Source organism: Triturus cristatus, chromosome 10, assembly GCF_964204655.1.
Source record: "Triturus cristatus chromosome 10, aTriCri1.1, whole genome shotgun sequence".
NCBI lineage: Eukaryota > Metazoa > Chordata > Amphibia > Caudata > Salamandridae > Triturus > Triturus cristatus.
Window position 1 is genome coordinate 1,054,533,846 of NC_140593.1, and position 13,336 is coordinate 1,054,547,181.

Here is a 13,336-nt window from a genome sequence, read left to right on the forward strand (position 1 = left end):
CTTACGGTGATTGCCTTTTTTATGTCTCTATGTTTAGTCTATGTGGCGCGGGAACCGCTTTATCAAAGCGTTTTGCCTGTTTGCTAGTGCTCGCTTACATTGCGTCAGTTCAGAGTTTAAACCACCCTTTGTGGTAGGGCTTCGCGCGGTCTGCTTACCCACGAGTCGTCTCAGTGTGCGGCAACCTTGGGAGTGCTTCAGCCTTCCCGGCCGGGCGCCCTTCGCCGTCTCAGTGTGGAGCGGGAGTGTATTGGGGCCTGAGGACGGCGCGTCTGTGCTCGCGAGCGTCCTCTTTCTACTTTTATGGGCGGCCGTTACCGCGCATGCGCGGCAGCCATTTTCCGATTGGAATTCACCAGAGATTTTGTTTTGGAGCGGGAAACGCTCGTTATTCAAAATAAACAAGCCCGTATTTTGCCCCATTGACGCCTGACGCTGGTTTGTGGCTGAGGGCTGTATAATATTTGCATAGGCACTGCCTAGAGAGGTTGGCAGGCCCTCCCTCCACTATTTAACATTGTTTTTTGAGGCTTGATTGCCTGGCCTGCCTGGGGTTGTTCCTCTCCCCCTTATTAGCTCCTGCCTTCGCGCCATTGTTGTGCTCTAAAGGTGTCAGCCCCTGCTTATACCATGGCTGATTGATTATTCATATGAGGAGGAGTATTTTGATTCAGAGCCTTCAGGCTCGTTTGAGCAGGACCTCGTTGAGGCCCTAGATGCTGGAGTGAGCATTCGGTAAGCTCAGCGCTGGTGAGGGCGATTGCACCCCTTAAGCGGCATCTTAATAATTACGCACTGCAGCAGGGCTTGCTCCCAGCCGCTAATACCCGCCCCAAGCCAAGGAGTAAGAAAAATATTAACCCTCACTCAGAGGACTTTGCTCGGCTATCCAGGGCCCTAGTGAATGACCACGCTTATTTGGCGCAAACTGAGTCTTCCCACGAAGACAAGGGGGATTCCTCGGCTGACGGCGATTCCGATCAGGAGGAATTCGCTCAACCAGCTAAAAAGACTAGGAAGCAGCATTATGTGGAGCCCAATCCTCCACCTAAACATCTGACCTTCGACACAACGGATATCATTCATCCCAACTCTACAGCATGGATGCCCTTGCAAGAAGTGGCGGACTACCTCCAGTCGAATCTCCGACGCCCTTTCGACAAGGACGTCAGGGCGCGCCTTAGGTCCGAGTGCCCGAGACCTGACATATCGTGTGGCGGAGACCACAGAGGTGGACCCGACCATGCTGACCTATCTTAAAAAATACTCTAAGGACCTGAAGAAGGGCACTGACCGCACCTGGCGGTCATGCCAAGATAAACTTCTGGATCTTTCAGGGCCTTTGGCCAAAATCCTCGAGCTGGGTCTCCAGGCAAAGGAGTCCGGGTCTCCAGTGGATCCAGACGACCTCATTGGTTGGGCGCAACGTGCGGTGTGCCTCTTAGGCAACGCAAACTGCGCCATGTCTAGCGAACGGAGAAGGTCCATCCTCCTGAAGCTAGACCCTAAACTGGCAGAGTTATCTTCCTCGGAAGCAGAGCCAGTAGCCCAGGGTCTCCTTTTCGGGCAACCCTTTCTGAAGGAACTTACCAAATTCGTGGCTACTTTCAGCGGCCTGGATAAGGCTCAGGAATCGTTACGACGGGCCTTCCGACCGGTTTTCGCCAGGGCCGGACGAAATCGAGGGCGGTCGTTCGGCCGAGGTCATTCCCAAGGCGCCCCGCGTGGTCAGCAGCACCACAGAGGGGGATATCAGGATAACTCTTCCGGAAACTCTCATTTCTACCCCTACAGACGAGCGCGGAACCGCTTCCGCAGATTTGGTGGCAACCAGGGAAACCACCAAGATTCCGGATCAGCAGGTGAGGCTTATCCTTTGTTCAGAGGTGAAGTTGGGGGGGGTCGCATTCAGTATTTCCTGCACGCTTGGCAAACACTCTCGCTGGATCCTGGAAACGATACAGGGTTACAAATTGGAAATGTACAACACCCCCATGCAGCGTGCCCCTCCCCCCCCATCCATTTTTCCCGTCTCGATCAGAGTTTCTCGGACGAAATTCAGTCCCTCTTGCAGAAGGGACTGAATCGAGTCTCAATTTCATCCTCTGGGTTTTCTCAACAATGTGTTCCTTGTCGAGAAGGAAGGGGGCGGGTCCAGGTTGGTGCGGAACCTCAAGGAATTCAATGGCTGGGTCGTTTACCGCCATTTCAAAATGGAAGGCGTCCACCTACTGCGCGACCTGTTGCAAGAAGGCGATTGGATGGTCCGGCAGGACCTGAAGGACGCCTATTTGTCCGTACCCATTTACGCCCCTCATCGCCGTTTTCTTCAGTTTCTCTGGCAGGGCGTCTGTTACGAGTACGCGGTTCTTCCCTTCGGAATTTCGTCAGCACCATGGTGCTTCACGAAACTCCTTCAGCCAGTGATGGAGTCGTTGCGCTCGCGCAGGGTGAGGCCGATAGTTTATCTGGACGACGTCATTATCATGGCGCAGTGTCCGCGTTTAGTGACGACGCATCTGGAATGGTCCCTGGTTTTCATTGTGAACCCTCAGAAGTCCGTTCTGGTACCGACGCAGGCTATAGAGTTTCCGGGCTTTCAAGTGGACTCTCGCAGCTGCCAGCTCCTGCTGCCCGCGATCAAGATCAGAACGATCAAGAAAGAATTGAGATCGACAGTGAGCAAGCAGACTGTGTCCTTGAGATCCATAGCCCGGATAGTGGGCTTGTTGGCCTCCTCGATTCAGGCCATCTTTCCAGGCCCGCTTCACTACCGTGCTCTCCAACGCTTAAAGATTCAGCATCTCTGCAAAGGCCTCAGCTATGCCGAACAGGTTCCTCTTTTAGAGGAGGCGAGGTTGGAGAGGTTGTGGTGGCTCGACCACATGGAGTCGTGGAATGGCAGAGCCATTTTCGGGTTCAAACCAGAGGTAGTGATCAAATCGGACGCCAGTCGCTGGGGAGCCCGCTGCGGTCCAATCTCGACGGGGGAACGTTGGTCTCCGGAGGAGCTTTCCCTGCATATCAATTGCCTAGAGTTGTTGGCGGGATCGTTCGCAATTCGCAGCCTCTTCCCACAGAAGACAAATTGTTGCATTCTTCTAAGAATGGACAATATATCGGCGGTCCGGTACGTGAACAAACTTGGAGGTACACGATCTCGCATCCTGGCGGAAATTGCCAAGGATTTTTGGCATTACTGCCTTCAGTACAATCCGTCAGTAGTGGCGGAGTACCTCCCGGGCCGGAACAACGAAGTGGCCGATTGGCATTCCCATTCCCGTTACCTACGGGACTACAGCAATTGGCGGTTACACCCTCGAGTCTTCCGAATGCTGAAACTCTTATGGGGACTTTGCCAGTTGGACTTGTTCACGTCTCGGCTGAACAAGCAACTTCCGGATTTTTACAGCTGGCGCCCGGATCCGGAGGCTTTGGCCTCGGATGCGTTTCTTCAGACCTGGCCACCAGTCCTTTGTTATCCCTTCCCACCATTTGTCATGGTATCCAGGTTCCTGGCTCAAGCCAGGCGCCAACAGACGGAAATGGTGTTGGTTACACCGTTGTGGAGAGCCCAAGCTTGGTTCCCGATAGCCCTGGAAATGTCTTGTGCTGTACCAATTCTCCTTCCCCAGAGGTGGAACCTGTTGCTGGACCCTCTCAAGGCCCCTCATCCATTAGTGGTCACAGGTCAGCTGCCTCTGGTAGCGTGGCGAGTTTCAGGGACAGGTGGCAGGTCCCTCGACAGACGCTTCCGCTTTTGTCAAGCAAGCATGGTCAGATAATACCGATAAGTGGTATTCATCAGCATGGAACAAGTGGTGTAGCTGGTGCGTTCAACGGGACGTCGATCCCGCTACAGCTAATGTCTCCATGGTCATGAATTTCCTGGCTTCTTTGGCATCATCGGGTTTTGCGTATAGGACAATAAACAATTTCAGGTCTGCTATTTCGGCTGGGCATGCCCCGTTAGAAGGCAAGCCAGTGGGAGAACACCCTCTGGTGTGTAAATTACTTGGGGGCATTCGGATGGTCAGGCCCCCGTGCTCAAAGTACTCCTTTTTGTGGAACGTTACGGTGGTGCTTCGCTATTTGGATTCTTGGCCACCTAACAACCACCTGTCACGGAAACAGCTTTCAGCCAAGCTGGCGATGTTATTATGTCTGGTCGCTTGTAAGAGAGTTTCTGATATTCGAGCTTTGGATCTCGCAGGTAGTCGGTTATCCCCAGAAGGGGTGACTTTTATTATTTCCAGACGTACCAAAAGCAATTCCACTTCAGTGTCTTACCCGGCTTTTCCGGATAATACAAATCTATGTGTCAAAGCGTACGAGGTGAGTACAGCTAATTTCCGTTCTGACATGCAAGGTCAACTGTTTATTGCATTGCAAAAACCCTTTCACCCAGTATCTTCGGCTACTTTGGCGAGATGGGTGCGTTGGCTCATGAACGAAGCAGGCATTGATGTGTCTCAGTTCGGTGCTCATTCTGTTCGTGGCGCAATGGCGTCTAAGTCTTTTTCCTTAGGTGTAAGCCTATCCGACATCATGAATACTGCGGATTGATCAAATTAATCTACTTTTAAATCGTTCTATTACAAACCTATTGTAGATATTGCATCAGTAGTGGCGGCTAAGCTTTAACAAGCATAAATCCGAGCCTCCTACACGGACAGTTGTTCACGATCTCAGTTCAAGACGGTGTAGTTTTGGTTTAAGGTGTTGGACTTAACAGCGAACAGTCACGCAAAGAAAGAGGAGGTGTTTACCTCGGCTGGACTCTATATAGTGATAGTTTCTATGGTACATGAGATTCATGGGATTTGTAGTTTGTAATAAAAAAAAAGATGTTTTTTTATTGGCTGCTATTCTAATAAAGCAAAGAAATGAGAAGCATAATCCTCGCCTCCGTTGTCCTTAATAGAATTGAAAATTCTCGTCACGGATGTTCGCAAATTTTTAACTGTTATGCCGATGTGATTCCTCTGTAGAAAATGGACTGAATGTTCCCCCTCTTTGATACAACGATGTGGATAGTCATATTGCCGGAGTTGGTTTGTGGACTCGGCGAGCACCAAACGAAACGTGCATACACTATGACGGGGACACTACTTCCTGTGAAAAACAAGTAACACTTTCAGGTTTTAACCATTCTGATATACGTTGCAGGACTCTGAGAAGGGGCGGAGTAGAACGAGAAACAGAGCGGAGATTAGGCAAGAGAGATCTGGTGAGGCCGATTGCCAGTTAAGAAACCGTGGTCGAATTTGAAGGTTTAATCACTTTACACGTTTGCGGTACGTGCATAAACTCTACCAATGCCGGGTGACTCGCCAAAACCGAAGCGCGCCATGCGCGCATTCTGCTTAAACGCCGCGAGCAAAAGTCAAGCCATACGAGTGCACATTTCCTGTCCCCCTTCGCAAGAGAAATCGAATGCAACAAAGAAGTGCGCCGTGCTCGCACAGCATAGGCGTGCATATCTTCTGTCCGGGCGCGTGCACATGCCCTGTCCGGGCAGGCACGCCGAACGAAGACAGGGAGGGAACCAAAATGCTTCCCTCCCATTAGAAAGCACAGATTTGGAAGGCACGCCAAAAAGAAGCTTGGGTGGAACTTCCACCCTCGCTTCACAAGCTAAAGCGATGACAATAGATCTTGCCAGGAGCAAGCAGCGCATGCGCTGCATCGCTAGGCGAGACCTAAAAAAACTAAAATAATGCTGCATAATGTGCCACATTCTGTGGCCCTAGTAAATCACTGATCTGTCATTATACACACATTAATACTGTCTGGGCAAAATAATCCACTCTTTAGCATCAGTTTGACATCTCAATGTAGCAATCATCAGCTGAAAATGACCAGTTAACTTTTCCATGGTATACCGCCAAACAGCACCACGTTTCACTTTGCTTTAGTACTTTTTGATCTGTCTGATCTAGAAATGTGAAATGTGCAAATCATGCAGAATATGGTGAATTATGCGATAAGTGAAGCAAATGCACAGTTATGATGAACACACTGCAGTATAGCATAATTCATATGATCCAGACTATAGGATCAGGAGGAGATGAATGATCTCGTTTCACCTCCAGAGCTTCTGGGATTAGAAGTGTGTAACTGTATTTTGTTTCAATATGTTTGCACTTTTCACAGTTGTGCTTGTGTGAAATTGATATCTAAGTTGCTGTTTAGATTATTGCTATGAGTCGCCCCGGACCTTTTTCGAAGAGGTTATACAGTGTACTACAAAATTGGGTATCCTAGACTGCAAAGTGTTGCCAGTCATATCCCTACCCACCTTAGACTGAACCTGCTCTTTTCTCTCTGAACACAGCTACCTACTTTGCCTTGGAACAAGGACACAGTCTACCCAGGTGGTATCTTGATTTGTACCATGTGAGTATCCAACAACTTTTCTGTTGTTTAACGGCTACATGTTCCACTAGCAATAGGGCTGGTACATACCAAGCCAACATCCAAATGTGTACTAATGAAGCCCAAACTGACATCCGATTGGAGAACAGCCAGCTGTATCATACAAACTTCACAAGCTACCAGGGCCACATGTATCACTTGTTAAAAGAGGTTTTCATTTTCTAAATGGATCCAAAGACAAGATACTTCTACAGGAACACAAACCTCAATTAACTCCCATTAGCCCACTCGCAAGCATGGGATCTGCAACTGAAAGAACCCAGAAAATTGAGAACCTAGGAGCAATCTTGGATGGAAACTACTCACTCAGACCCGTAGTTAACACTGGCCATCAATTTGCAATATTAAATGCTTCGGAGAAAAATCACAAGCCTATGAACTGCAAAACAAATACATCTGACAAGAATCCAGGTGATTGCACACGTAGATTACTGTAACATAATTTACAGAAGTCCTCCTAAGATAAACTTAAGAATCAGCCTACCCGTTTGTACCCTAACCCCAGAGAACAGAAGCATATTAAACCACGAAACAACTGCACTGGATATAGGTGCAGGCAGAAATTAAGTTTAAAAGTCTATGCATTATTCACAAGCAATACTGGGATAGGGGACTCAGATGCACTCAAAATAGGACATCCCATGACAAAGCTCCTAGCATACTCGGCCCAACTGCAGCTCACCTGACCTAGCAATGATCCTTCAAATGGCTAAAGCACATTGCCAATTAGAATGCAAGGACCAGAATTATGGAACAGTTGTGACCCTTAATTATGGACAGAATCAATTAAACTGCAAACTTTTAAGAAACTTCGCAAAACCAAACTGTTTAAAAGATCATTTTTCCATGAGACTCTAGAGAAAAGCATGTACATATACTAGACCCTTCTCGGACATAACTGGACGTCGCACACCTTAAGTCACACTCAACTGTTTTGCCAATTTAATAGAGCACGCTGGACTAAACGCAAAGAGAAGATCTGTATAAAACATCACGGGATACAGTGTAATTAGTGAGTTAATGGCTTAACAGAACAGCCACATTTTGGCGCATTCACTTCTACATATAGTTAAAATAAACTATATTATGTGGTTATATGCTTTTATATAATGAAGATACAATGAGCGACACTTTGGGTATGGATCATTTGAGGTTTCAAGTAAAAAATCTCTTTAGAGCTTTGACTGAATTTACAGGCGAGGTACATTAAATGCTCATGTCCTCTACTTTGGGGCACAATTGATACTGGAGAAGACCACATCCAACTTGAAATTTGTCTCTGACCAAACCTAGAAGGAAGCTCTAAAATCCCTCACCCGACGGATGATTGTAACCATTAAGAGGGCTCGCAGGATGCAACAACTTATGTATTGTATTTTATTCGTATAGCACCAATTACCACTCACGAGGCTTTGCAGTGGTTTATGCTGGTGAGCAAGCTGCTCCGGAACCTAATATTAGTGGTTTGTACAGTGTTACTAAGGCTTGTTTGTTATTGGTATTAGTCTTGGGAGCTCAAGCAAACCAATCCATGAAATGACTCGTTTCTTTGTGATATATTATACTTTGTAGTTCCTGCAGGTGGCTGTTGGTGTTAATTGAGGAGCCAGATGGATTGGGTATTGTTAAGTTGCAGCAGTATGACTTTCAAAGACGGAGAGGTTGTGATCTTGGAAATGAGTTATGGCCACTGCATGAATACATTAACAGATATGAAGACAAACACGCAGGTGCCTAAGAGCAGGTTGTGTTCTGAAGAGTAAAGACACAAACCGAGAAGAAGGTCTAAGGGAGCTTTTAGAGACCAAGCATGGATATATTCCCCTGAGAACAATATACTAAACAACAATAATATCCATGGGTCTAAAATATAATCAGGCTTCCTAATTCACACAACACAAAATATAGATTGACCAGCATGTTAGTCTGGGCATACCTATTGGTAGGACGGATTCCCATCACTCACCAAAGTGACATGCTTCATCATCTGGGTCTCCTCCTGGCACCACGCTAGTGGCGTCAAGGGCTACAACCTCTCAACTATGAGGGGGAGCTCACGGATGTTTTATGGAGTAATCAGATCCACTAGATGTGAAGAGATGTGAGACGCAGTGTGTGAAAGATGTGAAGGTGAAAATATAAAATGACCCCTGTGGGAAAACTATTTTATTTGATATCCCTAAAGGGTCAGATTAAAAACAAAGTAGTGACAGTTTTAACAGAATAACTGCCTGTGTCTGTTAGGTCGACATGTTTCTGCCTACAGGACTAACTGCGTCCACGGCTTTCTTCATGACCAGAACACTAAATGGAATACTAATGCGTGAAAGAAGTGCAAGAAATAAAAAATAAAATAATAAATGTATTATGCAGTGCATATAGTCACTATCTGGAACATAGTTGGAGCATACTCAACCATGCCACCTGGAATTGTAGGTTTAAAAATCCCCAGTTGCATCCCGAATACTGTTGGTATCCGTATAAATTGGGGAAAGCACCTCACCTCGCCTGGCAACGGCTCAGGAAATTGAGGCCCCGCACTTTCCATCGGTAACCCGGGTAGCTCAATGAGCCGACACACTGCGTCTCACATCTCTTCACATCTAGTGGATCTGATTACTCCATAAAACATCCGTGAGCTCCCCCTCATAGTTGAGAGATTGTAGCCCTTGGCGCCACCAGCGTGGTGCCAGGAGGAGACCCAGATGATGAAGCATGTTACGTCGGTGAGTGATGGGAATCCGTCCTACCAATAGGTATGCCCAGACTAACATGCTGGTCAATCTATATTTTGTGTTGTGTGAATTAGGAAGCCCGATTATATTTTAGAACCATGGATATTATAGTTGTGTTCTGAAGAGGCATGCACGGAAGGGAGGGAGAGGGCTATTCAAAAGAAAAAAAAAAAGGAGAGGTAACAATCAGAATTTTTAAGTAAAAGTCAGTTTTTCATGCAGGTTATCGGTTATAACGGATGCTTCTGAAATAGCATGCAATTGAAGGATGCAAGACTGTAGAAAGAAACAGCATTATTTGCAAGCAAGATAGCGCTAGATTAGATACTTTTAACAAGCACTGAAATTAAGCAAAGTCTGTCTGCTGCTAGGCTACCAATGGGCCACCACTCTAGCAAAGTCATATGACCAGCTCAGGAGTTGAAAGCGCAAAGAAAGTAATTGCTTGGGGGCAGATATGGGGTAAATATTGAGATCTTACTCCTGTGTTTCTAAAGTAAACTCGGGATCTTACCAATGTGATAACATATACGGGTAAATAATGCAAACACTGAAAAGTAGATTCTGCAAATCTAGACTCTGACGTCACGTGAAGAGGATGCAATATCAAAAGAGGGTCTGTCACCTCCGAATGATGTCATCCCCAGAAGATTTAGTTTATTCTGGACCAGGGAATAGGAGGCACTCCTTAGAGGTGCTGTCACACCCTAAGGCTCAGTCACTTAAACAGAATGCTCCGTTACCAGTTAAAGCGCCTCATCCAGACCTACAGCGCTAACAGTCGACCTTACCCACCCGGTGCAAGACAAGCATTAAATCGTTAGGATAAAGAAAGCGGGAGTTGTTACCTGGCTTGCCTGAGGAAGCTCTCTGCTGCCGCCGTAAACATGACCACGACACCCTTCGTTTAAGTTGCACATCAAGACGGCCGATGCACCATTTCTAGTCTCAGCCTGTGTGCACTTCCCGCTGCACAGAGTAGAGCTGAAACTACTCGTGACTACTAATACTGTCACCTGTTTTTTGACCGCAGATGTATGGCTGGCACTGATGGCATGAAAATAAAAGGGGGACTGTGATGATTCCTAAAACTGAGAAGCGCAGATTTGGCGGCCATCTTGAAATGGAAAGATTATAGTATCAGACCACAGAGAGTCCCAAAGATAAAAGGAGATAGGTTAAATATATTGATTCCACTGACCAAAATGAGGACATATGTTTAGAATCAAAATTTTACCTTTTAGGATCTAGCCTTTGTGATTGAAAATATTCGCTAATTTGTGTGCACGTAGTATGAATACAAATACGAATTTATACCACATTTATCAAAACGCGGTAAATGTTGTGTACTATTTAAACAATCAATCAATCATGTAATTTGTAAAGCGCACTACATACCCGTAAGGGTTTCAAGGCGCTGGGGGGGGGGGCTGCTGCTACTGGTCGAAGAGCCATGTCTTGAGTTGTCTCCTGAAGGTCAGCAGGTCTTCGGTTTGTCGTAGGTAGAGTGGGAGGGTGTTCCAGGTCCTGGCGGCGCGGTGGGAGAAGGACCTGCCTCCGGAAGTTGGTCTACGGATGCGCGGGACCGTGGCCAGGGCGTGGTCAGCAGAGCGGAGTTTCCTGTTGCGTACGTAGAAAGAGAGTCGGTTGTTGAGATAGGCTGGTCCAGTCTTGTGGAGTGCCTTGTGTGCGTGGATCAGGAGCTTGAAGGAGATTCTCCTTTCGACGGGGAGCCAGTGCAGGTTCCTCAGGTGGGGGGTGATATGGTCTCGGCGCGGGACGTCAAGGATCAGGCGTGTAGAGGTGTTCTGAATTCTTTCAGTCTGTTGATGAGCTTGGACGAGGCTCCGGTGTAGAGGGCGTTTCCGTAGTCGAGTCTGCTGCTGACTAGGGCCTGGGTGACTGTTTTCCTCGTGTTTGTCGGGAACCATCTGTAGATCTTGCGGAGCATGCGGAGGGTGTTAGAGCAGGTGGAGGAGACTGCGTTGACTTGTTTGGTCATGGTGAGTTTTGAGTCGAGGATGATTCCCAGGTTGTGTGCGTGGTCGGTGGGGGCCGGGGAGGTCCCCAGTGCTGCGGGCCACCATGAGTCGTCCCATGCTGAGGGGTTGGATCCGAGGATGAGTATCTCCGTCTTGTCTGAGTTCAGCTTAAGTCGGCTTTCCTTCATCCAGTCGGCGATTGCTTTCATCCCCCGGTGGAGGTTGGATTTGGCGGTGAGAGGAGATTATGTTGAGGTCGTGCTGTTGAGCGATGCGTGCTAGTGGTGCCATGTAGACGTTGAACAGCGTCAGGCTGAGGGAGGATCCTTGAGGGACGCCGCAGATGATCTCGGAGGCCTCGGACCGGAACGGGGGAGGCGGACTCTCTGAGTTCTGCTGGAGAGGAAGGAGTTGGTCCAGTCCAGGGCTTTCGCCCGGGTCCCTGTGATGCAGCGCAAAACATCAAATTCCCCCTTCGGCACAGACCAACTACCTCGGCATCCAATTCACTCACATACATTCATTGGTGGGGCCCATAACACCAATATACTTACTCTCGGTTGACCTGTTTTCTGAGGGAAAATACGTTTCTCAACGCTGACATGAGAGGAATACCTTTACTTTACCCTAAACACATTGACATTAAACCTAAGATATCCCTCCCATACGGAGATAGATCATTTAGTTGAATTGGTAATTGATGATTAACTCGTCTACCTTTGCTCTATTACTTTTCTCTTAATCTTCTTCAAATAATCGACACAACACATTTGTCAATTAATCAATTATTTTTTATCTAAGAAATATTGAAAGAAATGTTACAAATCATCATTAGCATTTCAGAGCATCATATTTACCTATTCTGGCTAAAGTCGTCCTCGAAGTCAGTCAGTCAAAGAGAATTTATTCAGCAAAGTTTAGGCCGCAATTCAGTCTCTCATAGATTCAGGATAACAGCTGTCCAGCAGTGTCACCGTCCTCTCCGTCAGCATAACGTCAGGAAATCGAGTTCGTCAAGACGAGCAAGCCGAATACAGTTCAATTCCCTACCTACTTTTATAATGGAAATAATGTCAAAAAGTATCAAGATCGGGGTTTAGAGAGTTCTTATTGGTCAATTTTGACTTGCGAGGTACAGTTCTCAGGGTGTTGGATAATGAAGTCATCCAACTTGCTTATTCCGGCTTTTAAATCAAGCATTGTCCTTTCTTTTGGATAGGTTCCCGGAACGACCTTGGAGGGTACATGTTCTCCCGGGGTCAGGTCCAGGCCACTGTTGCTGGCGGTGACGCATGCGCACTTCACCCAGAACCTCGTGTTGTCAGGGCAGTCACGTTTAACGTCTCGTTCAGCCATCTTGTTTAGGCCGAAATGGTCAACTTAAGAAAAAAGAAACACAAAAACGTAATTAAAACATAGAAATTGCTAATAAAATGTTATCCCCTTGCTAATACCCATATGTGTGTGTATTTATCTAGCAGAAGCAACACTCAGAGCGGTTTATACTCACTGAATAAAGCACAAATCACAAATACATCACTTAAAGCAACATATAACATATAATATTCTAATTTTCTACTATTAATATGCGTACACAAGTTAATTCACAATTAATATAGCCATGCAAAGTGCAATTCCCACGTGTAATTCTCTTGTTAATATAGTTGGTGAGTTATCACTTCAAACAAATTAATAATATTACAATTAATTGATTATTCGGATTAATATAAACATACGGAATGGGGGGGTATACAAAATGTTGTACTACCCGCTCCAGCACCTGCGTCTTGGAGTCGCGTACGTAGTGTGCGGTGGCAGACGGTGTCGAAGGCGGCGGAGAGATCCAGGAGGATGAGGGACGCTGTCTCGCCGTTGTCTAGAAGGATCTGATGTCGTCTGTGGCGGCGATGAGGGCGGTCTCGGTGCTGTGATTGCTGCGGAATCCTGATTGGGAGGGGTCCAGGATGTTGTTGTCTTCGAGGTGACGGGTGAGCTGGGTGTTAACCATCTTCTCGATGACCTTTGCTGGGAACGGAAGCAGGGAGATGGGTCGGAAGTTCTTGAGGTCGCTCGGATCCGCCTTGGATTTCTTCAGTAGGGCGTTGATCTCTGCGTGCTTCCAGTTCTCAGGGAAGGTGGCGGTCTCAAAGGAGAGGTTGATGATGTTGCATAGGTGGGGTG

At 47.1% G+C, this 13,336-nt stretch overlaps 1 protein-coding gene across 1 annotated transcript in view; it reads right to left on the bottom strand.

The window, feature by feature from the left end:
- AP5Z1 (adaptor related protein complex 5 subunit zeta 1) overlaps positions 1 to 10,222 on the bottom strand; it is a 110,186-nt gene extending 99,964 nt beyond the window's left edge. Inside the window, exon 1 of the mRNA XM_085629185.1 lies at positions 10,022 to 10,222. Within this exon, the coding sequence (XP_085485311.1) occupies positions 10,022 to 10,062 (41 nt within the window). The 5' untranslated portion in view covers positions 10,063 to 10,222. The remainder of the gene's footprint in view (positions 1 to 10,021) is intronic.
- Between the last annotated feature and the right edge of the window lie 3,114 nt (positions 10,223 to 13,336).